The sequence below is a fragment of the Brienomyrus brachyistius genome, chromosome 12, assembly GCF_023856365.1.
Source record: "Brienomyrus brachyistius isolate T26 chromosome 12, BBRACH_0.4, whole genome shotgun sequence".
NCBI lineage: Eukaryota > Metazoa > Chordata > Actinopteri > Osteoglossiformes > Mormyridae > Brienomyrus > Brienomyrus brachyistius.
In genome coordinates, this window is record NC_064544.1 from 13,303,339 (window position 1) to 13,329,824 (window position 26,486).

The 26,486-nt window shown below is 45.8% G+C and overlaps 1 protein-coding gene across 3 annotated transcripts in view; it reads right to left on the bottom strand.

The window, feature by feature from the left end:
• Window positions 1–4,614: 4,614 nt before the first annotated feature.
• Window positions 4,615–26,486, bottom strand: part of LOC125704419 (uncharacterized) — a 38,773-nt gene continuing 16,901 nt past the window's right edge. The window contains exons 13-25 of one of the 3 annotated variants that reach the window (XM_048969954.1): window positions 19,566–19,652; window positions 17,851–17,943; window positions 13,156–13,254; window positions 12,637–12,729; window positions 9,889–9,984; window positions 8,812–9,708; window positions 7,749–7,935; window positions 6,184–7,561; window positions 5,870–5,932; window positions 5,620–5,807; window positions 5,245–5,432; window positions 5,057–5,182; window positions 4,615–4,805 (exon numbers count right to left, since the gene is read on the bottom strand). In XM_048969954.1, the coding sequence (XP_048825911.1) occupies window positions 9,686–9,708; window positions 9,889–9,984; window positions 12,637–12,729; window positions 13,156–13,254; window positions 17,851–17,943; window positions 19,566–19,652 (491 nt within the window). In that variant the 3' untranslated portion in view covers window positions 4,615–4,805; window positions 5,057–5,182; window positions 5,245–5,432; ... (3 more) ...; window positions 7,749–7,935; window positions 8,812–9,685. The other 2 variants (XM_048969953.1, XM_048969952.1) reach the window with 2 other exon arrangements.

Genomic DNA, 26,486 nt, shown 5'->3' on the forward strand with positions numbered 1-26,486 from the left:
ACACATTTATCAAAAACTGATTTTCAAAACATGCTAGAATAATGTAAAAAATCACAAGTTGGTCAATAGCCAGCAAACTTTGGAACACAGACCATTATAGACACAAGTCTTAACTATATAAATGTATTAAAGTCATTCACAAATTCCTTTCAGTTTAATAAATAGAGAGCTGTTACTTATTGGCTTATCAACAGCGAGTCGTGCTTGAGGGCGTGTCGATCGGTAGAACGCGATCAAGAAACGTATAAGCTGATTATTTTAATTATTTGATATAAAAGCAGACGTCTGTGTTTGTTGAGAGTGAGCATATTCCAAATAAGACACATTAAGGTTTGTAATGATACAGATATCGACGTTAGTGTCACTCATTCAAAAACATGTTCTTAGTTATTTCTAATATCTAACATTTTCTAACATCCTTTGAGGGCAGTTGGCAGGTGATAAAAGGAGATGGCAGCATTAGCGGAGCTGTTATGATCATTAGCATTTCATTATGATCAATGGCATTACAGGGACATCGAGAGCTATAAATTAGTTCATAGGTCTGCCTACACCTCACTGTGTAGTAGCTACACAGTTTGGGCAGTTGCACTATTTACGATGATTCGGAGAGAGCAATATACCCCACAACAAGTGCAGGATTTGCTGTGGAATATTGATGAGATGGAATCAGAGGGTGAAGAATGTGAGGTGTCAGATGGAGATGATAGATGGAGAGAGAGGATGGGAGTGAATTCAATCTGAATTCAATCTGAATCTTGAATCTGATTCAGGTTCTGAAATCAGATGCCCTGGAAATTCACTACGCAAACGTCACAAGCGACACAGTTACTGAAATCTTTGATCCTGTTCTCACCAAGCAGCCACACACATCACTTTCTTGCTTTCTGCACTTTTAATGTTTTAATGTTAATGATTTAATGTTGTCAGAATGAACGAATGAACGAATCGATGTCTATGGAATATAATCATATAGTCTTTCTTTTACAGATGCTTAAAATAGTTAGCGCTATGATTTGTGCTTCGTAATTTTCTCATACTGTGAAATAGAGCGCAAATTTTACTGATTTTAATGAGCTTCTGTAATGTATCATTTAATATATTTAGTATAATGCCTAAATAAATTTCTTCATCCAATTTCCTCAAAGTTCTCTGAAGTGGGTGAATCAGAATACAAAAGAAAGCCAAGCTGTGACAAACCTTCACATTATACAAGACATAAGATACAGATTATAAACAAATACTATGAAACTAGCCTTTTTCAGATGATATCCACAGTCGACTCAGTCAGAGACTATCAACATGGAAATTAATGACTCATTGGCCGAACGCACTTCAGCTGAACTATTTCTCCAGTTCAGCTCAACGCTTATGTCTCCATCCGATACCCTGACCAACATCATGCATGACAGGTAAGAAGGGAGACTAGTAAAGATGATTCCTCCCCCCACCGGAACACCAGACACACAGCAGGTGGCTCAGATTCTGGTACGCTATGTTTCCCAGTGTGACCTGGCGTAAGTATGGAATCAGCTAGAGATTATCCATTATCGTCTAGCACTGTCTGTTAATGCCACCATTGATGCCATGACCAGGATCAACGAAGAGCTCACAGCACTACGACTCATGCCACCCCAGAGCAGACTGGTGCTGGACATTTTGCTGGTGAAGGAGGGAGGCGTGTGCTATGATAGGGGACCAACGCTGCACATACTTCCTGGCCAGCGATGATGCCCATGGCAGGATCTCTTTGGCTGTACAGAGCGTGACTGAGGCTGACAGACAGCTTCACTGGGATGAACACAGCAGTGCCACCAAAATGTTTCTTTTGTTAAATCAGCCTGTGTCTGTGTTACAGTATCATATGAGCGCCTTCCCTACCATGTTTAACAGCAGGAGGCTGTGACCATGGAGAATGTACTGACATGTTCCTGAGTGCTGGAGTCATAATAAGGGCTCTTCCTCTACCTCAACAGACTCCACACTTACAGGGAAGGAGGAAGAGCACAAGGGACACAGATCTGCTACAGACACAATTATGTATAATAATCTGAGGGAAGCTGGTCAGACTGATGTAGGGAAACAGGCCCCAGGACACCAAGCAGAGGGGCAGATGTATCCTGGACACCTACCTGGTCTGGATCAACATCTCTGATCTGGGTGACTGCTTCTTTTATTCTAAGGAAAAGACAACACAGTTTACAGCTGTTACCTTTACTCGATTAAACTTGATTACTCAATGATAAAAAAGCACTTATTCAAAATTTCCTTCCCTGTTACTCAGCAATATAGCTGAAGGAAGGCGGCACACAGCAGATGGGGGAACAATTAAGGAGGTGAAAGCATCAGGTGTGTGGAAGCTCTTCACATTAAAAGGGAATGAAAAGAGCAGATGACTGTCAGTATTGCAAAGCAGAACTTAAATATCACCACAGCACAACTGCAATTAGAATAACTTAAAAGAAGACATTCAGGTTAACATTGTAATATTTTATGTTTTTGCGATATTTAGGAGTTGAATATTAACTATACAGCCACACAGAATTCATCTACTAACAGAGTCTGTCAGATAAGTTGGTCGCGTTGCTGTAAGTTGTGCCAACCGACAAAAAGATGCCAACAAATCACTTCCCGCTCAACGTCGTCTCTATGGATTTTTGGAGCTTTACATGACATTTTTTAAAGCATATCCTAGACAATTGATAGTTTTTATCAATCCCCTTGGGGAAATTTCCTTTACCCCTCCCCCCATCTTGCTCTCTGTAGGTGACAGCAAGCTGGCTGTGAAGGGCAGCCACCCACAGCAGCACCCAGGGAGGTGGGGGTTAAGGGACGAGCTGAAGGAGCCACAGACGTACTGAGCTCAAACTGGTGACCATTTAATCACAGACACAGAGGCTTAGCCCACTGAGCCACACACTGCTCCCCTCCCCACCCCCAATGCTAACGTTGAAAAGGAACCATCATTAAAATCACAAAGTTTTGTTTCCTATTACTGAGTAAATACATTTTAGCTCAACTTGCTAATGGTTTGAACTCAGCAGACAATCAAGGTCCTTGTTATGTAACAACTGTATGTGTATGAAACACCATGTCGAAATTAACACATTGTGCAAGCCTGCTCCAGTTTCCCCCCACAGTCCAAAGACATGCTGAGGTTAAATGGAGTTACCGGATTGCCTGTAGGTGTGTGTGTGTGTGTGTGTTGGTTGGATAGATGGATATAATTGATTACTCAATGAATCATCAGGTTGCTTGGCAGATTACTTGATTATTGAGAATCAACAGAGGTAGCCCTAATTCAGTTATTATAATAGAGCGTAGTCAGATTTTATGTGATGATGCTTAATTTGCCTTCATTTATCCCTCAATAACCAGACTTTTGTGTTTAAAGTGTTACGTTCTACAACCAACACTGAAATCATGTCATAATTAATTATAATAAACTAGCAAATAATGGCTGTGTGTGATGATATGGAATGCGGAGTTCAGGAGAGGACAGCATAGAGCCTATGAAGAGCTAGAAATTAGGTTAAAACCAGAAGTGACATTATATTACACAGAAATACATTTGCGTATCCAGAAGAAGTTCTGCTTCTGGCAATATTATAATAAAAACAGTTTGTCTCTTTTCTTCCCATAATATATGCAGCATGGTGACTCAGTGGGTAACACTGGCACCTCACACCCCCCGGCTTGGGCTCTGTGTAGTTTGCATGGTGACTCAGTGGGTAACACTGGCACCTCACACCCCCCCCTTGGGCTCTGTGTAGTTTGCATGGTGACTCAGTGGGTAACACTGGCACCTCACACCCCCCCCTTGGGCTCTGTGTAGTTTGCATGGTGACTCAGTGGGTAACACTGGCATCTCACACCCCCCGGTTTGGGCTCTGTGTAGTTTACATGGTGACTCAGTGGGTAACACTGGCACCTCACACCCCCCAACTTGGGCTCTGTGTAGTTTGCATGGTGAATCAGTGGGTAACACTGACACCTCACACCCCCCCCTTGGGCTCTGTGTAGTTTGCATGGTGACTCAGTGGGTAACACTGGCACCTCACACCCCCCCCTTGGGCTCTGTGTAGTTTGCATGGTGACTCAGTGGGTAACACTGGCATCTCACACCCCCCGGTTTGGGCTCTGTGTAGTTTACATGGTGACTCAGTGGGTAACACTGTCACCTCACACCCCCGGCTTGGGCTCTGTGTAGTTTACATGGTGACTCAGTGGGTAACACTGTCACCTCACACCCCCGGCTTGAGCTCTGTGCAGTTTACATGGTGACTCAGTGGGTAACACTGGCACCTCACACCCCCGGCTTGAGCTCTGTGCAGTTTACATGGTGACTCAGTGGGTAACACTGGCACCTCACACCCCCGGCTTGGGCTCTGTGTAGTTTACATGGTGACTCAGTGGGTAACACTGTCACCTCACACCCCCGGCTTGAGCTCTGTGCAGTTTACATGGTGACTCAGTGGGTAACACTGGCACCTCACACCTCCCGACTTGGGCTCTGTGTAGTTTACATGGTGACTCAGTGGGTAACACTGGCACCTCACACCCCCCGACTTGGGCTCTGTGTAGTTTACATGGTGACTCAGTGGGTAACACTGGCACCTCACACCCCCGGCTTGAGCTCTGTGCAGTTTACATGGTGACTCAGTGGGTAACACTGGCACCTCACACCCCCCGGCTTGGGCTCTGTGTAGTTTACATGGTGACTCAGTGGGTAACACTGGCACCTCACACCTCCCGGCTTGGGCTCTGTGTAGTTTACATGGTGACACAGTGGGTAACACTGGCACCTCACACCCCCCGGCTTGGGCTCTGTGTAGTTTACATGGTGACACAGTGGGTAACACTGGCACCTCACACCCCCCCCCTTGGGCTCTGTGTAGTTTGCATGGTGACTCAGTGGGTAACACTGACACCTCACACCCCCCCCTTGGGCTCTGTGCAGTTTACATGGTGACTCAGTGGGTAACACTGGCACCTCACACCCCCCGGCTTGGGCTCTGTGCAGTTTACATGGTGACTCAGTGGGTAACACTGGCACCTCACACCTCCCGACTTGGGCTCTGTGTAGTTTACATGGTGACTCAGTGGGTAACACTGGCACCTCACACCTCCCGACTTGGGCTCTGTGTAGTTTACATGGTGACTCAGTGGGAAACACTGGCACCTCACACCCCCGGCTTGAGCTCAGTGTAGTTTACATGGTGACTCAGTGGGTAACACTGGCACCTCACACCCCCCGGCTTGGGCTCTGTGTAGTTTGCATGGTGACTCAGTGGGTAACACTGACACCTCACACCCCCCCCTTGGGCTCTGTGTAGTTTGCATGGTGACTCAGTGGGTAACACTGGCACCTCACACCCCCCGGCTTGGGCTCTGTGTAGTTTGCATGGTGACTCAGTGGGTAACACTGACACCTCACACCCCCCCCTTGGGCTCTGTGTAGTTTGCATGGTGACTCAGTGGGTAACACTGGCACCTCACACCCCCCCCTTGGGCTCTGTGTAGTTTGCATGGTGACTCAGTGGGTAACACTGGCACCTCACACCCCCCGGCTTAAGCTCTGTGTAGTTTACATGGTGACTCAGTGGGTAACACTGGCACCTCACACCCCCCCCTTGGGCTCTGTGTAGTTTGCATGGTGACTCAGTGGGTAACACTGGCACCTCACACCCCCCGGCTTGGGCTCTGTGTAGTTTGCATGGTGACTCAGTGGGTAACACTGGCACCTCACACCCCCCAACTTGGGCTCTGTGTAGTTTGCATGGTGACTCAGTGGGTAACACTGGCACCTCACACCCCCCCCTTGGGCTCTGTGTAGTTTGCATGGTGACTCAGTGGGTAACACTGGCACCTCACACCCCCCAACTTGGGCTCTGTGTAGTTTGCATGGTGACTCAGTGGGTAACACTGGCACCTCACACCCCCCAACTTGGGCTCTGTGTAGTTTGCATGGTGACTTAGTGGGTAACACTGGCACCTCACACCCCCCCCTTGGGCTCTGTGTAGTTTGCATGGTGACTCAGTGGGTAACACTGGCACCTCACACCCCCCGGCTTGGGCTCTGTGTAGTTTGCATGGTGACTCAGTGGGTAACACTGGCACCTCACACCCCCCAGTTTGGGCTCTGTGCAGTTTACATGGTGACTCAGTGGGTAACACTGGCACCTCACACCCCCCGGCTTGGGCTCTGTGTAGTTTGCATGGTGACTCAGTGGGTAACACTGGCACCTCACACCTCCCGACTTGGGCTCTGTGTAGTTTACATGGTGACTCAGTGGGTAACACTGGCACCTCACACCTCCCGACTTGGGCTCTGTGTAGTTTACATGGTGACTCAGTGGGAAACACTGGCACCTCACACCCCCGGCTTGAGCTCTGTGTAGTTTACATGGTGACTCAGTGGGTAACACTGGCACCTCACACCCCCCCCTTGGGCTCTGTGTAGTTTGCATGGTGACTCAGTGGGTAACACTGGCACCTCACACCCCCCGGCTTGGGCTCTGTGTAGTTTGCATGGTGACTCAGTGGGTAACACTGACACCTCACACCCCCCCCTTGGGCTCTGTGTAGTTTGCATGGTGACTCAGTGGGTAACACTGGCACCTCACACCCCCCCCTTGGGCTCTGTGTAGTTTGCATGGTGACTCAGTGGGTAACACTGGCACCTCACACCCCCCGGCTTAAGCTCTGTGTAGTTTACATGGTGACTCAGTGGGTAACACTGGCACCTCACACCCCCCCCTTGGGCTCTGTGTAGTTTGCATGGTGACTCAGTGGGTAACACTGGCACCTCACACCCCCCGGCTTGGGCTCTGTGTAGTTTGCATGGTGACTCAGTGGGTAACACTGGCACCTCACACCCCCCAACTTGGGCTCTGTGTAGTTTGCATGGTGACTCAGTGGGTAACACTGGCACCTCACACCCCCCCCTTGGGCTCTGTGTAGTTTGCATGGTGACTCAGTGGGTAACACTGGCACCTCACACCCCCCAACTTGGGCTCTGTGTAGTTTGCATGGTGACTCAGTGGGTAACACTGGCACCTCACACCCCCCAACTTGGGCTCTGTGTAGTTTGCATGGTGACTCAGTGGGTAACACTGGCACCTCACACCCCCCCCTTGGGCTCTGTGTAGTTTGCATGGTGACTCAGTGGGTAACACTGGCACCTCACACCCCCCGGCTTGGGCTCTGTGTAGTTTGCATGGTGACTCAGTGGGTAACACTGGCACCTCACACCCCCCAGTTTGGGCTCTGTGCAGTTTACATGGTGACTCAGTGGGTAACACTGGCACCTCACACCCCCCGGCTTGGGCTCTGTGTAGTTTGCATGGTGACTCAGTGGGTAACACTGGCACCTCACACCCCCCGGCTTGGGCTCTGTGTAGTTTGCATGGTGACTCAGTGGGTAACACTGACACCTCACACCCCCCCCTTGGGCTCTGTGTAGTTTGCATGGTGACTCAGTGGGTAACACTGGCACCTCACACCCCCCGGCTTGGGCTCTGTGTAGTTTGCATGGTGACTCAGTGGGTAACACTGACACCTCACACCCCCCCCTTTGGCTCTGTGTAGTTTGCATGGTGACTCAGTGGGTAACACTGGCACCTCACACCCCCCCCTTGGGCTCTGTGTAGTTTGCATGGTGACTCAGTGGGTAACACTGGCACCTCACACCCCCCGGCTTAAGCTCTGTGTAGTTTACATGGTGACTCAGTGGGTAACACTGGCACCTCACACCCCCCCCTTGGGCTCTGTGTAGTTTGCATGGTGACTCAGTGGGTAACACTGGCACCTCACACCCCCCCCTTGGGCTCTGTGTAGTTTGCATGGTGACTCAGTGGGTAACACTGGCACCTCACACCCCCCGGCTTGGGCTCTGTGTAGTTTGCATGGTGACTCAGTGGGTAACACTGGCACCTCACACCCCCCAACTTGGGCTCTGTGTAGTTTGCATGGTGACTCAGTGGGTAACACTGGCACCTCACACCCCCCCCTTGGGCTCTGTGTAGTTTGCATGGTGACTCAGTGGGTAACACTGGCACCTCACACCCCCCAACTTGGGCTCTGTGTAGTTTGCATGGTGACTCAGTGGGTAACACTGGCACCTCACACCCCCCAACTTGGGCTCTGTGTAGTTTGCATGGTGACTCAGTGGGTAACACTGGCACCTCACACCCCCCCCTTGGGCTCTGTGTAGTTTGCATGGTGACTCAGTGGGTAACACTGGCACCTCACACCCCCCGGCTTGGGCTCTGTGTAGTTTGCATGGTGACTCAGTGGGTAACACTGGCACCTCACACCCCCCAGTTTGGGCTCTGTGCAGTTTACATGGTGACTCAGTGGGTAACACTGGCACCTCACACCCCCCGGCTTGGGCTCTGTGTAGTTTGCATGGTGACTCAGTGGGTAACACTGGCACCTCACACCCCCAGGCTTGGGCTCTGTGTAGTTTACATGGTGACTCAGTGGGTAACACTGGCACCTCACACCTCCCACCTTGGGCTCTGTGTAGTTTGCATGGTGACTCAGTGGGTAACACTGGCACCTCACACCCCCCCCTTGGGCTCTGTGTAGTTTACATGGTGACACAGTGGGTAACACTGGCACCTCACACCCCCCCCTTGGGCTCTGTGTAGTTTGCATGGTGACTCAGTGGGTAACACTGGCACCTCACACCCCCCCCTTGGGCTCTGTGTAGTTTACATGGTGACTCAGTGGATAACACTGGCACCTCACACCCCCCCTTTGGGCTCTGTGTAGTTTACATGGTGACTCAGTGGGTAACACTGACACCTCACACCCCCCAGTTTGGGCTCTGTGCAGTTTGCATGGTGACTCAGTGGGTAACACTGGCACCTCACACCCCCCGGCTTGGGCTCTGTGTAGTTTGCATGGTGACTCAGTGGGTAACACTGGCACCTCACACCTCCCGGCTTGGGCTCTGTGTAGTTTCCATGGTGACTCAGTGGGTAACACTGGCACCTCACACCCTCTGGTTTGGGCTCTGTGTAGTTTGCATGGTGACTCAGTGGGTAACACTGGCACCTCACACCCCCCGGCTTGGGCTCTGTGTAGTTTACATGGTGACTCAGTGGGTAACACTGACACCTCACACCCTCTGGTTTGGGGTCTGTGTAGTTTGCATGGTGACTCAGTGGGTAACACTGGCACCTCACACGCTCTGGTTTGGGCTCTGTGTAGTTTGCATGGTCACTCAGTGGGTAACACTGGCACCTCACACTCCCCGGCTTGGGCTCTGTGTAGTTTACATGATGACTCAGTGGGTAACACTGACACCTCACACCTCCTGCCTTGGGCTCTGTGTAGTTTACATGGTGACTCAGTGGGTAACACTGACACCTCACACCCTCCGACTTGGGGTCTGTGTAGTTCACATGCTCTCCCCATGTTCCCCCAGATAATCTAGTTTCCTCCCAGTCCCACATTATGAGGTTGGACCAACTGGCATCTCTAAATGTCCCATCAAATGTGAATGTGTGTTTGCTCTATGATGGACTGGCATCCTGCCCAGGGTGCCCCCTGCCTTTTGCCCTGTGCTTCCTGTGACGGGTACCAGTCTCACCATGATGGATGGATGAATTTTTCTTCAAAATTTACTCCATTTCATCCAAAAATAGCTTTTACATGTAATACATAAAATGTCTACTCACGTGTCTATTTTGTCCATACCTGTAATTAACAAACCACATACAATTAACTATGCTAGAGCTTTAAATAGTAACACAGCAATTTGGAGTTTATCGTAACTCCCAGGTTATAAGTAATGGGTAATGATAATGGGTAATAACTAATGATTACTTGCATATTTCTAAGTATTAAAATTATGCATCATATCTCTGTTATACTTACAGTATGCAGACATCTGTACAACAAACCAGCTAAAGAGGAAGACAGACCCTGAAATCAGGACAATCAGCCGTAGATCGAGTGGCTGTTTTCCTGTGTCTGAAATGACATCATCACAAAAATCACTGAGAGCTGAGGTCAGTAACTGAGCAGTAAGTGACAGACAGGGTGACAACCGGCGTGACCCTGAAAAGGGGGACAGCTGTGTGCAAGAAGGGGGACTAAGGCTCAAAAACGAGGGGGGGGGGGAATGTCATGCATCGTATCGAGCACAGCCGCTGTCGGCTTCCGTAGTATGTGTGTGGGGGTGTTCCACACTTCATGTGTGACTGGGGTGGGGGAGAGAGAACAAGGGGGAATTAAAGGAGGATAAGGGGCTAAAAGGAGGATAAGGGGCTAAAAGGAGGAAAAGGGGCTAAAAGGAGGATAAGGGGCTAAAAGGAGGGTAAGGGAGCTAAAAGGAGGATAAGGGGCTAAAACGAGGATAAGGGAGCTAAAAGGAGGATAAGGGGGCTAAAAGGAGGGTAAGGGAGCTAAAAGGAGGATAAGGGGCTAAAAGAAGGGTAAGGGGCTAAAAGGAGGATAAGGGGCTAAAAGGAGGATAAGGAGTTAAAAGGAGGATAAGGGGCTAAAAGGAGGATAAGGGAGCTAAAAGGAGGATAAGGGGATAAAAGGAGGGTAAGGGGCTAAAAGGAGGATAAGGAGCTAAAAGGAGGGTAAGGGGCTAAAAGGAGGATAATGGAGCTAAAAGGAGGATAAGGGGCTAAAAGGAGGATAAGGGGCTAAAAGGAGGATAAGGGAGCTAAAAGGAGGATAAGGGGGCTAAAAGGAGGATAATGGAGCTAAAAGGAGGATAAGGGGCTAAAAGGAAGATAAGGGGCTAAAAGGAGGGTCAGGGGCTAAAAGGAAGATAAGGGGCTAAAAGGAGGATAAGGGGCTAAAAGGAGGATAATGGAGCTAAAAGGAGGATAAGGGGCTAAAAGAAGGGTAAGGGGCTAAAAGGAGGATAAGGGGCTAAAAGGAGGATAAGGAGTTAAAAGGAGGATAAGGGGCTAAAAGGAGGATAAGGGAGCTAAAAGGAGGATAAGGGGATAAAAGGAGGGTAAGGGGCTAAAAGGAGGATAAGGGGCTAAAAGGAGGGTAAGGGGCTAAAAGGAGGATAATGGAGCTAAAAGGAGGATAAGGGGCTAAAAGGAGGATAAGGGGCTAAAAGGAGGATAAGGGAGCTAAAAGGAGGATAAGGGGGCTAAAAGGAGGATAATGGAGCTAAAAGGAGGATAAGGGGCTAAAAGGAAGATAAGGGGCTAAAAGGAGGGTCAGGGGCTAAAAGGAAGATAAGGGGCTAAAAGGAGGATAAGGGGCTAAAAGGAGGATAAGGGGCTAAAAGGAGGGTAAGGGGCTAAAAGGAGGATAAGGGGCTAAAAGGAGGATAATGAAGCTAAAAGGAGGATAAGGGGCTAAAAGGAGGGTAAGGGGCTAAAAGGAGGATAAGGGGCTAAAAGGAGGATAATGAAGCTAAAAGGAGGATAAGGGGCTAAAAGGAGGGTAAGGGGCTAAAAGGAGGATAAGGGGATAAAAGGAGGATAATGGAGCTAAAAGGAGGATAAGGGGCTAAAAGGAGGGTAAGGGGCTAAAAGGAGGATAAGGGGATAAAAGGAGGATAATGGAGCTAAAAGGAGGATAAGGGGCTAAAAGGAGGATAAGGGGCTAAAAGGAGGATAAGGAGCTAAAAGGAGGATAAGGGGCTAAAAGGAGGGTAAGGGGCTAAAAGGAGGATACGGGGCTAAAAGGAGGATAAGGGAGCTAAAAGGAGGATAAGGGGATAAAAGGAGGGTAAGGGGCTAAAAGGAGGATAAGGGGCTAAAAGGAGGGTAAGGGGCTAAAAGGAGGATAATGGAGCTAAAAGGAGGATAAGGGGCTAAAAGGAGGATAAGGGGCTAAAAGGAGGATAAGGGGGCTAAAAGGAGGATAATGGAGCTAAAAGGAGGATAAGGGGCTAAAAGGAAGATAAGGGGCTAAAAGGAGGGTCAGGGACTAAAAGGAAGATAAGGGGCTAAAAGGAGGATAAGGGGCTAAAAGGAGGATAAGGGGCTAAAAGGAGGGTAAGGGGCTAAAAGGAGGATAAGGGGCTAAAAGGAGGATAATGAAGCTAAAAGGAGGATAAGGGGCTAAAAGGAGGGTAAGGGGCTAAAAGGAGGATAAGGGGCTAAAAGGAGGATAATGAAGCTAAAAGGAGGATAAGGGGCTAAAAGGAGGGTAAGGGGCTAAAAGGAGGATAAGGGGATAAAAGGAGGATAATGGAGCTAAAAGGAGGATAAGGGGCTAAAAGGAGGGTAAGGGGCTAAAAGGAGGATAAGGGGATAAAAGGAGGATAATGGAGCTAAAAGGAGGATAAGGGGCTAAAAGGAGGATAAGGGGCTAAAAGGAGGATAAGGAGCTAAAAGGAGGATAAGGGGCTAAAAGGAGGGTAAGGGGCTAAAAGGAGGATACGGGGCTAAAAGGAGGATAAGGGGCTAAAAGGAGGATAAGGGGGCTAAAAGGAGGATAAGGGGCTAAAAGGAGGACACCCAACAGCAGTGCAGAGGGGGGGCTGGAAAACCGCACAGTCTGGATGAAATCTGAATGAATGTCACCCTAGTGACAGATAATAAACTACAGTAATGCATATAAACATAATTCAGCCGCACTCTTATGTTTACATAGAAACACTAAATATGCAGGAGAAAAATCTCAAAATTTTTGTGTATTTACCTGCTTTGAGTTTTAATGCTACAGCCAGGGCAGCAGAATTCAGGAGAGGGAGAGCAAAAGCCCCTGAGAAATTTACATATTTACGGGTTTTGACTGAAAGGTAGAGAGAAAATCATTAGTCACACAGCTACATACATACATTCAAAGAGCCATGCATGTTGATGTATCATTTGGTTTTTCATTATTTAAACATTTAGTTTATTCATTGATATTGATTTTTAATCAGAATCAGAATCAGAATCAGAATCAGAATGGACTTTATTGCCAAATGTTGAGCAGGTTTACAACATCAGGAAATTGCTGCGGTGTTCAGTGCGATATTATGCAATACTTAAACAGAGGGAGACAGTCAGTTAGATAAATAAATAAACTCAAGTGCAATATTATGGGCAGCTGATTTATCAAATACTATTATTTATAATAGATATTAAATCTTTGACTTGACAAGAGTATTTCTGACACATAAACAGATCTGAAAGTTTAAGCATAAAAAAGTGTGAAAAAACAGCTGGTTTGTACCAAGGTGCTCTTTCCGATTCCAGTCATCATTGTTTGTGACAATCAGAATGTAGATGAACACAAACTCGCAGATCTTTACAGGTCGTTCTGTGGTCTGAACTATGGGGTGACAACAGAGGTTATTAATGATGTGAACAAGCTGCTGTACCTCTAACATCAGTAAATACATGGACAAGTATAAACAGAACAAAATTTATAACAAAACCACGACATCGTCTGAATCAGATGAGCTTTTTACAACTTGAAAGGTTTTTTTTTTATTGTCTGTTCCTTAATCATTAATAAACTCTCATTAATTATTATAATCATTAAGGAATATATTAATGAATAGAAAGATTGATTCACAAACATTTATAAATGCACTACAGTCATATCTTGCTCCTGGTATTTATAAAACAGCTCTTAAATCACTTGTAAATATAAAACAATGGGTTAGTAAACAGTAACTCTGAACTGAGATACAGTTGAGCATTTGCAAGCTCTTTAGTAAATACATTGTAAGAAAGGAGTAAGATATATCTTTGTTATACATTTGTAAATTTGATTTTAAGTGAATCTTTTTATTTACTAATTTATCAAATGATTCATAACACTTTATTAACAGGTAAGGAGCAGACCATTAAGGCTCAGGTATTATTAAGAAGTCTTGGGCTGTTTTTTAGCTGCAAGTGGCAGGTTTTTTAGCAGTGGCGGCTGGTCCATAGGGGGCGCTCGGGCGCCGCCCTCCCAGTGGGGGGAAAAATAAAATATATATCCATCCATCCATCTTCCAAACCGCTTATCCTATTGGGTCGCGGGGGGTCCGGAGCCTATCCAGAAAGCAATGGGCACGAGGCTGGGAACAACCCAGGATGGGGGGCCAGCCCATCGCAGGGCACACTCACACACCATTCACTCTCACATGCATTCCTATGGGCAATTTAGCAAGTCCAATTAGCCTCAGCATGTTTTTGGACTGTGGGGGGAAACCGGAGTACCCATAGGAAACCCCACGACGACATGGGGAGAACATGCAAACTCCACACACATGTAACCCAGGCGGAGACTCGAACCCGGGTCCCAGAGGTGTAAGGCAACAGTGCTAACCACTGCACCACCATGTCGCCCCTTAAAATATATATATATATGAAAAAATATATATATATATTTTTTTTTAATCAATGTCAGTTTTACTTTAGTATGTGCCTACATGCAATCTGAATTATTTAAACAACATTAATTTCCACCAACTGACTTTCATTCAACAGTGAATTTCCACCAACAGATTTCCACCAATCATTTCTCTTCTTGCTCAGAAGTGCAGCGAAATAGCCAATCGTGTATGGTTGCTTGGCGAATATAATAAAGATTTCGCCTATCAGTATCGCCGAATTAAATGGTTTTGGGGCGCTGGAAATTTCGCCCCAGCTACAGAAAATGCGGGAAAGTTTTAGATCGCTCAGGTCAGTCAGTCAGTCAGAGAGCGATAATGGCGTCGACGACAGTTGAGGGGCAGCTTCAGGCAAGTTCGGTGAGATTGTTATTGAATTACCCTTTTGCAAGAAGGACGATGGTGGAAAAAATCCATATTAAGGAGCTGGGACCCAACAAGCCCGAAATAAGTTCCCTCCGTAGATTTTCTATTGGGTTCAGGTCTGGAGATGGGCTAGGCCACCCCAGGACCTTGACATGCTTCTTACGGAGCCACTCCTTAGTTGCTCTGGCTGTGTGTTTTGGGTCATTGTCATACTGGAAGACTCAGCCACGACCCATATTCAGTGCTCTTACTGAGGGAAGGAGGTTGTTGCCCAAAATCTCGTGGTACATGGCCACATCCATCTTCTCCTCAATACAGTGCAGTCGTCTGGTCCCCTTTGCAGAAATGCACACCCAAAGCATGATCTTTCCACCCCCATGATTCATGATTGGGATGGTGTTCTTGGGATTGTACTTAATCTTCTTCTTCCTCCAAACACGGCGAGTGGAGTTTATACCAAAAAGTTATATTTTGGTCTCATCTGACCACAGGACCTTCTCCCATGCCTCCTCTAGATCATCCGGATGGTCTTTGGCAAACTTCAGATGGCCTGGACATGTGCTGGCTTGAGCAGGGGGTCCTTGCGCGCGCTGCAGGATTTTAATCCATGACGGCATAGTGTGTTACTAATGGTAACCTTTGAGACTGTGGTCCCAGCTCTCTTCAGGTCATTGACCAGGTCCTTCCGTGGGAGCCCCAGTCCGAGAGAGATTGACAGTCAGCTGTTTGCCTGATGTCCTGGAGCCCATCCCAGCCTTGTGCAGCTCTACAACTTTGTCCCTGGTGTCCCTAGACGGCTCTTTGTTCTTAACCCATAGTGAAGAGGTTGGAGTCTGATTGATTGATTATGTTCGCTGTAAAAAAATGCCCGTAAAAAATATGGTAAACATACCTTAAATGGCGATGGAAAAATACCGTAAAAACAATCAAGTAAAATACTGTTTCAAATATAGAAAAAGAACCGTAAATGTAAATACAAAATATTTCTGTATTTAATACATTGTTTGACTGTAAATTTTTTTAAAATACAGTAAAAAGTAAGTTCCTTACTTCCGCTTCCTCCTCCACCGAGACACTGGGCTTCCATAAGTCTGTCATTTCGGCATTTCTTTGGGGCGGTAAGAGGCCGTCTGTTAAACATTACACTATAATCCACGGTTAGATGGGGGTGTCGCCCTCCCAGATTTTAAACTGCACCACCACGCTTTCACCCTCAGGCCTATTTGGAGTTGGATCGATCCTCCCCAGCGTCTGGCTCCTCATCAAAGCAGGATACGTCATTCCCCACTGTCTAACCTCTCTCCCTTTCTCGCCCATTAAATTAAAATCTCTCGGCCTCTGGTGGTCCAGTTATTTCCCATGTCATTCGCACATGGAGGAGGGCTGAGTGATTGCTGGGCCCCTTCCCCAAAGTGGTACCCCCACACTCCATTGTTCCACAACCCTGTCCATGCTCCTCAATCTCAGTAATCTTACTATCCAGAGATAACAGACCCCTATTAACTCCAGCCAGGATCTTGGAACGTCGATCGGTAACAGACTTTACAGTGGCGACTTCTTTTTGGATCGACAAAGTCGGTTCAGGTCGGCTCGAAGCGCTGAATGGTGTTCCTGGAGTTCACCATTTAGAAGGTTCACCTGCTCGCAAAGTTCTTCATCTCCTCAAGAAAGGGTCCTGACGTAGGTGTTCTTCTTTCCTAAATGTCCAGAGCAGTGTGCAGGGAGAGACAGACGGCATCAGCCACTGATCTGATACACCAGAATGTAAACTGCAGTGGGTCCAGGACTGAGGGCATGTTGAGGTTGATGTAGGACGTGACCAGACTTTCCAGGGACTGTGGGGGTTAAACTGACGGGACGGTAGCTGTTTAAGCAGGAAACAGTAGCTTTCTTCGGCACAGACACGACTGTGGTCTTCTTAAAGCACAGGGGCACAGTGCACAAAGACGGGCACAGTGCACAAAGACGGGCACAGGCTGAAGATGTCTGTGATGTGACGGCTGCCAGGCGTGATGCACAAGCAGGCCTGGGGTAAAGCTGTCCTCTCCTCAGCTCACCGCTGCCTATCGATTCACCCAGACATTTATTTATTAATAATAATTCAGCATCACATGGCTTCAGTATTGATGGCTTTAAATTAAACTTTTGTAGCTGAGGTAAGTGTGCAAACTTAGTTTGCATTATGTTTATAAAAGCTCATCCGTTTGTTTCACCTGTTTTGTGTTGGAGTTTCTGTGGTCCATCTTAAAAAGGGACGCGAGTGGAAACACAGGCCCAATCTCAATGTCCCCCCTAAGGCATCAGCCCTGAACCCTCACAGGCTTAACTGAGGTCACCTGATAAGTGAGGGAGTGTGAGAGCTCGTCCAGCACAGCTGCAGCTGGAGCCCCAGTGGGATGTAAACTGCAGTGAGCAGCACTGAGGGAAACTCTCTGGGCAGGTAGAATGGCGGCACTTGATCTTCAGGAATGAGCAGGACTTGCAAACCGCTTCCACATCGGGGCACCAGTTGCTGTTGATAAAGAAGCACAAAGCGCCTCCCTTTGTCTTGCCAGTGCTGTCTGTGGTGTCTGAGTGGTATACAGTGAAGCCCGGGGCTGTACAGCACTGTGCAGAGGGTTTGGTTACTGCCAGGTCTCAGTGAAGCAGAACACACTGAGGTCCTGAAGGTCCCTTTGAGGGCCGATGCTGCAGTGTAGCTCCTCCGGCTTGTTTCCCAGAGGCTGAAGGTTCTCCAGGAGGACAGTGGGGGTGGGAGGCCGGGATGAACGCTGTCACAGCCTGGTGAGCACGCCGCCCCACAGCCCCCTCCTCCACTGGGTCTGACCACGGTCGGTGTTGCTTGGTCTGGTCGTAGTGTTTCGAATAATTTTGTCAGGTAAATCAGGAATGGTAGGTTAGCAGGAACATTATGCTTAATGTCCAGCAGAGTGTGGAGGTCATAGACAATAAAACGTCAAGCTACATGTATAAAGATGCTAAAAAACACCAAAAACACACAGCAGGGGGAGAGCAGCTCATAACGTGTCGCTATGGGATTGTACCATCTTGGGAGATGTAATACATTTATAAATTTGATTGTAAGTGAATCTTTTTATTTACTAACATATTACCAAATGATTAGTGACAGTTTATTAACTTTAAGGAGCCGACCTTAAAGTGTTACTGGTTTTCCTTACCTTTGTCATTGTCTAAAACCAGACTTAGATACAGGAGACTTAATATTAGGTGCAGCGGGAATAAAATCCCCAAAAGGATTTTCTGAAATAGATCTAAAAAACATCAAAATGTGAAAAACAATAGATTAAATACACATAACATAAAACAGGCCTTTATTAAATATTTTCTCTCTCCATTTTTTGCTAAAACATCCTTGAGTCGGGATCTCAGAGAAGGTGGGAAAACAATGGAAATATCATTATATTAATACTAAGGCCCTAATAAGCAGCCCCCCCCCTTTGGCTCCATAACAGCTCTGACCCTCCTTGGACACCCCCTGACCTGTGTGCAGTGGGATACTGGGCCATTCTTCAGAAAGAAAAGCCGCCAGTTCTGTGGAGCATCGACTTCACACACTGTGCTCCAGAACTTCCCATAAAGCTTTAATGGGGTTTGGATCTGGTGGCTGGGAGGCCAAGGAAGGCATCTGACATCATCCTGGTGCTCATGAAACCTCTCCTGAATGTGTTTAGCAGGGTGTATGGGGGCATTATCATCTTGGAATGAGGGAACATCATGAGGGAACAGTGTCTGAGCCACAGGGAGCAGCTGCTCCTGTAAAAAGCCCTCATGTTCCTTGGCTGTTATAGGACCATGCAGAGCTTCATCACACCTAATGACTCCCACAAGATGGCTGCCCACACCAACAGGCACTGTGGGCCGATGGCGTCCTTTGGCTTTATCCAAAGGTAACCCATCCAGATGCAGGAAAAGGGTGGCAGATGGATCATCAGACCATGTTACTCTTTCCCATTGTTCAGGGCTCCATCTTCTGTGCTCCTTACACCAGGTTATGTGTCTCTGGTCACTGGCCTTGGATAGAAGCGCTTTCTGAATGGCAGCCCTGCCATGAATCCCAGCTTTGTGAGGTTCATGATTTACAGATTTTATTGAGACTATTAGCTGTACTTTTGTGACGTTTACCAGCCACCCTGTCTGTCTGTCCCTGACTGTGAGCTTTGACCTGTGACCCCTGTTCCTCTTTGCCCATGCAGGCTGCCTGTGTCTGGCCTGTGCTGTCGTGATTTATCAGACTGTCCCCCTTGATGATTAATTTTGCTGTTTCTGTGACTGATGCACCGGCTATTTGGCCCATTAGGGACTGTGTTAGTTGCCTCACTTTGCTTTGAAAACTATATCAAGTATAATTTCTGTAATATCCACTGCTGACTGATTCCTCTGGGGCCCAAATCGGTTTTCCTGTTATTTTCTCCACCCCCTGTATGTCTTAACTAAACTATTGAGTGAAAAATGGGAAACATGAGTCAAGTTTAAAAAAATTACCAAAGTGACTAATACTCTGTTGGTTGTATTTCATTAATAATCCCCAAGTTAAGACTTATTCTGTAACACTGTGTACCATAGAAATCTATTACTATGGAAACAAATACATAATTAGCAGAGTGATTACGAAAGAAATGATGCACTAAGGTTACTTTAACTTAGACTGCATCCTAAAAGAACAACTAAACATTCATAAAAACACGTGAGAAACCAAACTGATGAAATTATATGATTAACATGATATAATAAATCTGCACTGAAAGCCAGTTATAGACAAATAAGCAGATAAGCACCAGACTGAGGGGAATATAATGAGTTACAATGAATTCTGATATTTTTCAGTGTTTGTGCAGAATTGTTGCATTATTGCAGGTCAATACCAAATACTTACAGAAATGTCTGAATGACTCCAAAAACAGCTTGGCAATAAAGCACGCATATATTCCCAAAGAAGCGACTATAATCGGGATGAAATATCCTGAAATCAGAAAGCAAACATTACTGTGCATTAATCCCCACCTTGATTCCATATTCACACATTCAATTATAGCTATGAATATAAACTTAAACATGGTTAATATCCGAGTTTCACATGTTTAAAGCTATTTTACACCTCACACATTATCTCTCCTTATGCTCTCTTTATCAAAGCACCATGTACCAGGGGTTGCATGACTTAAGGTCTTTTAAAGTCGAGATTTATGTAACTAAAGTTGAGTCCATGTGCTTTACAACAAGCTGAAATCTGTATTCACAAAGACCAGAGTTCGGTTATGTGTGTGTGGTGTTTTCTGTGTCCTCCGGTTTCCCCCCCACAGTCCAATATGTGTCCCTTTGGCATATCGTCTTGGGTTATTCCCTGCCATTGTTTCTGGGACTGGCTCTAGACCCCTGTGGCCATATGCTGACAACAGGCTGCAATTCAGCAGCACCAATGTATGCAGCAGTAACACTCATATGCAATAACTTCTGTTAAAGTGAGAAAGAAGAAAGATTGAAACTTCAGTACGATAAAACTCCCAGGAGATCCAGCCTTTAGACCTGCTCCTTGCTGTCATACTTTCTCACTGAAGTTCAGGGGGGAGATTCCACAAAGAAGGATTTATTCATTTGCCAGAAATTTAAGGCAAATCTAAGGATTGTCCAATGGGGATGTCACTCACCTCCCTTCCTATTGGACAGTTTTCACATTTGGATTAAGATATCCAGCCAACTGGGAAGTCCGGCTTTGTGGAATACCCCCCAGGAACCTATGGCCTCATTTAAAAAGAATGTTCCTAAATTCTTGCAGGAGGCATAATCTTTGTATGAAAACTCACCCTTCGTATGTAAAGTAAAAGTTAAATTTATAAAACGTTGCATAAACCACAATGCATTGTACGGGTTATAAATCCCACATATCGTAGAAACATTTGCACGCTTAAGAGACTCATTCCCACCCACTAATCACCCTACACTGGCAATGCAAATTAGCCACGTGTATGTAAACGTGCACATTTTACATTTGCAGTGCAATTTCAGAGACAATGGAGCTAAAAACGAGGGAAAAAAGGGAATTTCTCAGAATGCGAAGTGCAGACTTTTTAGGGTCCAAAGTAGAGCAACGGCAAAGCATTTTATCTGGCAGTGAGCCTCCATCTGCCAGTGTGACGGAAAAGCGGGATGGCAGCATGTGGCAGCTGCTGTCAGTGCGGCCAGTTCAACAAGGCAGACAAAGGCAGACATTTACATGGCCGGATTTAAACTGCTTTGAAGCGTGTTCCTCTTCTCTGTGTGCTTTGTGAGATGAGGTGCCCCTTCACGTTCAGGAGGGTTAGGGGCAGAAGATCCCAGTGAACGTGGTAATTCATGAATAATACTTGGGCGTCCCTAACCTCAACCCATATCAGCCTGCGAGCCTGGGTGGGTTTCTCACAACACTAAGTAGTTCATTATCTAGCACTTAAGATCATTAATTAGCGAGTGTTTGTCAAATCCCTTCGTAACTAAAGTATTTTATTATCTTGCTTATAAAGTTATGAGTCCTTCATCCTAGGGATGGCCTGATTCCACTTTTATATGTTCGATACCAATATTGTAAATTTGGATATCTGTCGATACCGATACAAATCCGACACACGCTCTTATTTTAAACTACAAAACAGAAGATTATACTTTGGAAATAAATATCTGGATGCATTTTGCATACCTGAACACTCAATTATAAAAATATAATTCTAAAATCATGAAACAAACATTATACTCCTAACAAGGAATAAAAACATTGCAAAAAACTGACTGCATTTTTAATTTAAGCTTTATGTCATTTTGCAGCATTTGAATAGTCGGCACCATTGAAACATTCATCCTAAAATTCTAATTGCAACTTTATGCAAAAGCTGAGCATCTAAAGAAACATTCAAAATGAAGTTCAAAGTGCAACTTTATGCAAGGGTGCGAAGACTAAGACTAAGACTAAAAACAAAGGCACTGCAATTTCAGCATGAAATACTCTGTATTTTAATCACAAATTAAACCACATTTAAAAATTTGCTTAATTGTTTGTCTTGATGCTTTTGCGTTGTGTTACATGTTGACGTGCTCTGAGCTTTGAGGGCCACCGTAATTTGCAGTTCAATTTCATATGCAAATGCTGAATGCTTAAAATGCCCCACAATTTTCCTCCCACTGGCAACAGTGTCACTTACACTTTATTGCCATAGCAGCCCCTCCTGCATCACCAGCTATAGTGAGTGTGCACAGCTCACTAAACACTACCTCCACCTGCTTTTACAAAGACTGCAAATCATTAGGCTGCTGGTTGTTTCAAGCATAAAATCAGGTTTGCTATCTCTGGTCAGCTGTGTGTGAGATTTTCAGTTCAAGAAAAGTCGCATTCACAGGTATGTAAGAGTTTTGTTATCTTGTTAAAGGTCTGTAGGGTTTGCAAACTGCCGCAACACTTTTGATGTAGCTAATTTTAGGTTTATAATGGAATAATATAGATTTTCTGTAAGATTTTTTGCGTGAGTGTAAGAGTCTGAAAGCATGAGTGTCACTCCAGATGCGTGAGAATTGGCAACCCTGGTAAAATAACTGCATATTGCAGATATGTTTGTTAGATTGCTTTACAAGCATGCAGGTTGCATTTGTTGTCATCACCCTCTTATCTGATGTTCTTACACTCCTACTACAAAGGGTATGAACTAGGAGTGCAGCGGTACAGGTATCCCAAGGTACAGTCCACACCTCGGTTTTTGGCCCACGGTTTCGGTACATGTTTTGTGCGTTAAGAGAACAATGTTTTTTCTCCCAAAATTCTTTTGCGTATGGAACATGTTTCAAGCAGCGTTTGCAGACAGTGACATTTCTGTTAACTGTTTTCACTCCCTCATCATCGTATTCAACAGCGAAACCGAAATGATCCCACACCGGAGATTTGAATGAAACCGGTTCTTCTTCAAACCTTTGTCTCTGAGCTCCTCCGCTGGTGCTCGCAATGCCTGTTTGTTTTCCCTTTTTTCCACGTCTGTATGCGAGCTGCACTTCCAGTTCAGCTCCAAGTACAACAGCGTGGGGGGGGCGAGTGGGTGTGGGCACAGCAGTAACTGGACAGAGGGCTTTCTCCCATTGGCAGTAGCCTGTTAAGCAGTAAGCACCGATTTCCAAATGAATCGCAAAACTGAAATCCCGCGGTGCATGAGGGTGTATTGGACCGTGCAGGGCGGACTGAACGGTTCAGTATTTTACCGAGTACTGTTGCATATCTAGTGTGCATGTGATGTCACAGCAGGCGGAAGCCACCGCACTGACACCCACCGAGTGGCAAAAAAACTGAGTGGCAGCGTTAGCGTTCAGCTTGAATGCCGTAAAAACACATTTAAAATCGGAAAGCTGTCATGCGATTTAATTTACAGATCTATTTAAGAAGTAATAGTAATTATATTTTTACAAATTGCCGAAAACTAAATATCGGATGACCTCGGATGTCCCGATACCAGATCCATCTAATTAGGTAATTATCGTGTCGATACCAATCCGAATATCAGATCGGCGCATCTCTACTCTGATCCACTCATTTTCTTCATTGTTCAAATAAATAACTTTTGCCTGCTGTCTTGTAACAGACAGATTGACCAAAACAGATCAAAAGACACATTGGCGCTGTTTTTAGGACAATATAATAATTATTTTGTTGATATAATAAGAGGTCAACATTGCAATATGAAACTATAACCCAAACTGTAAATTGGTGAAACAGGGGCTCGTGTTGTAACACCTGTATGCAGTTTGAGTACATAACAATGAATGACCTTGAAATTCAATTAATAAAATTGGTTGAGAACTGGGTGCAGAATCGCAGTTTGAATTTGAACATAAGAAGGAAGAATTAAAATGGATGTGATTTCACATAAATTCATATGCATAGTGTAGGTGCAGCTCCAACATTACAGCTTAATCTTTAAATATGAATTACACAGCATATTAACATAAACAGCATAAATATGAATTACACAGCATATTAACATACACAGCAAACACTGAATCCTACCTCCCTGCCCCCCCCCCACAATCACAAAAATTGGCAGATAGTACCAGTCAGCAATGCCTCTGTTTGAGCACCTGCCTGAAAAGTCTTAGCATGTCACTGTTATTCAGAATGAAAGAATCCCACATTTTAAGGGTCACCTATAGAATAAATAATTTGTAATTTTGTGTACCATGATGGAAGAGCACTTCATACAGTCATACAAGTAACCCTGTCACAGACCTATCCATCCGACATCCCAGAGACACAGGAGAAGCTACTGCAGACTCCTCACAAATGGTGACACACATAAACAGATAAATACGTTAAATCAATAAATATATGTCCATGGAAAAGGACTTAGACGGCCGATATATGTATACACCAAATACATATTGTTAGAATAGGCTAAAATGATTACACAATTTGTAGCTTGCAATCATGCAGTTATAAAGTCCACTTTATTCACTAGTACATATATAAGGTAAATATATGCATATACCATCTAGAAAGTAAATCTGCCATGTAATTATTTGTTTTGCTAGATTAAATTACGTTCCTGTGTAATCATGTTGAATTGCTTTGTTGAAATTCAAAGTAAATTCTTCCTATTGTTCCAATTCAAATTCCAATTCAACATCGTATAGGGCATCTTACAGAGTGTGGCTAATTCAGTTCAAATCATTAAGTGAATGGGGCACGATTCATAAATTCTGAACAACCCAGGCTAACAGATCAAACTTGCTAAGTGTTCAGTCATGACCTTTGACTGGGGAAGTTGAATCACCTCCCATGTCCAGCCATGGCAGAGAATTGTGCAACTCAGCCAAAGACAGAGCTTGAGACAGAGCCATCCAGGAAGATAAGCTGCTTCTCTAAATCCTGTTTTGCAGGTGGTCATGAACCCCATGGACCATCTCAGTAATGAACAATTCATAGAGAAATACAGGCTGGCCTGGGGTGACATAATGAGCGGGATAAATGAAAAGAGGAACCACCACAGCGTGCAGCTCCTCACAGCTCTCTGCTTCTACGCCCCCTGGTGGATTACTGCAGACCATCAGGATGCACATGGCCTCAGTAAGACTGCTGTGTCCAAACCTGTGTATCGATCACGTTTCTATTGCACAGGGCGCACAGCTACACACAGTTTCCTGCAGGAGGGGATGCCTTTCATGACACTAAAAGTGGTTTTTATGCCATTGCAGGCATAACTGACACTGTAGGTGCAATGGATGGAACCTTCAACCCTGTTCATATATGCGGCCCCATTAATCCCACCTGCAGCTGTCAAAAAGGCATCTTGGCATTAGGCTTAAATGTCCAGGTGATATGTAGCCATCAAGGACATTTTACAGACATTGTCGCCAAGTGGCCTGAGTACATGATGTTTATATCTGGTCCAGCTTTGGACAGTCAGATGGTAAAGGATGGTGTGTTTGCTGGTGGCTGGTTATTGGGAGACAGCAGACATCCTCTTGCTCGGGTGGGGGGGCCGCACCGCCAGAGCCTGCTGGTTTATGCCTCACATCCAGCCCATTGAGGAAAAGCTGACACTGAAGGGCCGACACTTCATACACTTCATACACTTTATACCCCATATGGTTCCACCACCAGTATATCTACAGTCTGCCATGATGATGTCTCAGTTCCAGTGACCATGGATCTCACCACAGTCTCACCTGCTGCTGCTGAAAGGGCACAAGAGGCTGCAAACTCCGCCAGTGCTAACGATAGGTAATGTTATCAGGTTAGCTGCATCAGACCCTGCAGGTTGGGGTGAGCTATGAGGACATGCTGGATTAAAATGGGACCTGAACCTTCTCAGAACAAAGATGCAGATGTTGGAGGTACTTCTCTGAAACGTACTCACTAATGCGCTCAAGTCTGGCTACAGTGACTGGGAACATGCAGCCGTGTGCCTGGCTGATCATTGTGGAGAGCAACAACTGCAAGGGAACAAGGACACGTAGGGAGGCTCTGTGCGTACCAAAGTTAATCTATTGACGAAGGCTGTGGCGGCAGCTGCTAGGATAACGTACAAAACAACATGGTGTACCAGAAAAGGGGAAATTGTCAGAAAGTGGAAAAGTACGGACAGGGGCAGAGGCTGCTTGTAGAAGGGTATAAGATACACATGAATAGTAAGGAAGTTGAACTCTGTTAGGATACGGTGTATCACAGACTTCCCAGATCTGATGGAATAAATGGAATAAAAGGTTATTGGACAACTCATCCACGCCTCCAGATGATCTCTTCTCATCTACGGACCCGGTGGAGTCGGCGTACTCCAACATCATGAAGGACCAGAGAGCCACAGAAAGGCTACGATAGCTTATCTTAGGCAGTGTGCCGATGCTGGGTGCATAGATTCAGAACCAAAAAAAACAACTTGACAATGAACGTGGATGCTGGAGAGGTTTTAAAGAGGGTGGTTTTGGTGGTAAAGTTTTCAGCAGAGTGAGGGCTTCCGTTCAGGGGACACAGTGAAATCTCCTGATAATGGTAATTTTATGGGGGTGCTGAAAGTTACCAGCGAATTCGATCCTTTCTCGAAGGCGCATGTTGAAAAATACGGCAATGTTGGCAAGGGAACGGCATCATTCCTCTCATCGAAAAACATGTTTAGAGGTTATTGAACTGTTGGGAGAGCTGGTCCTGACTGAGATAATCAGTCTGATCAAAAGTAATTTTTGATCACTGTTGATTCCACTCCTGACGTTACACACGCAGACCAGCTTACATTCATCATGTGACTTGTGTCAACGAATGGCTGCATCGCAGAGCATTTTGTGAACTTTCTGC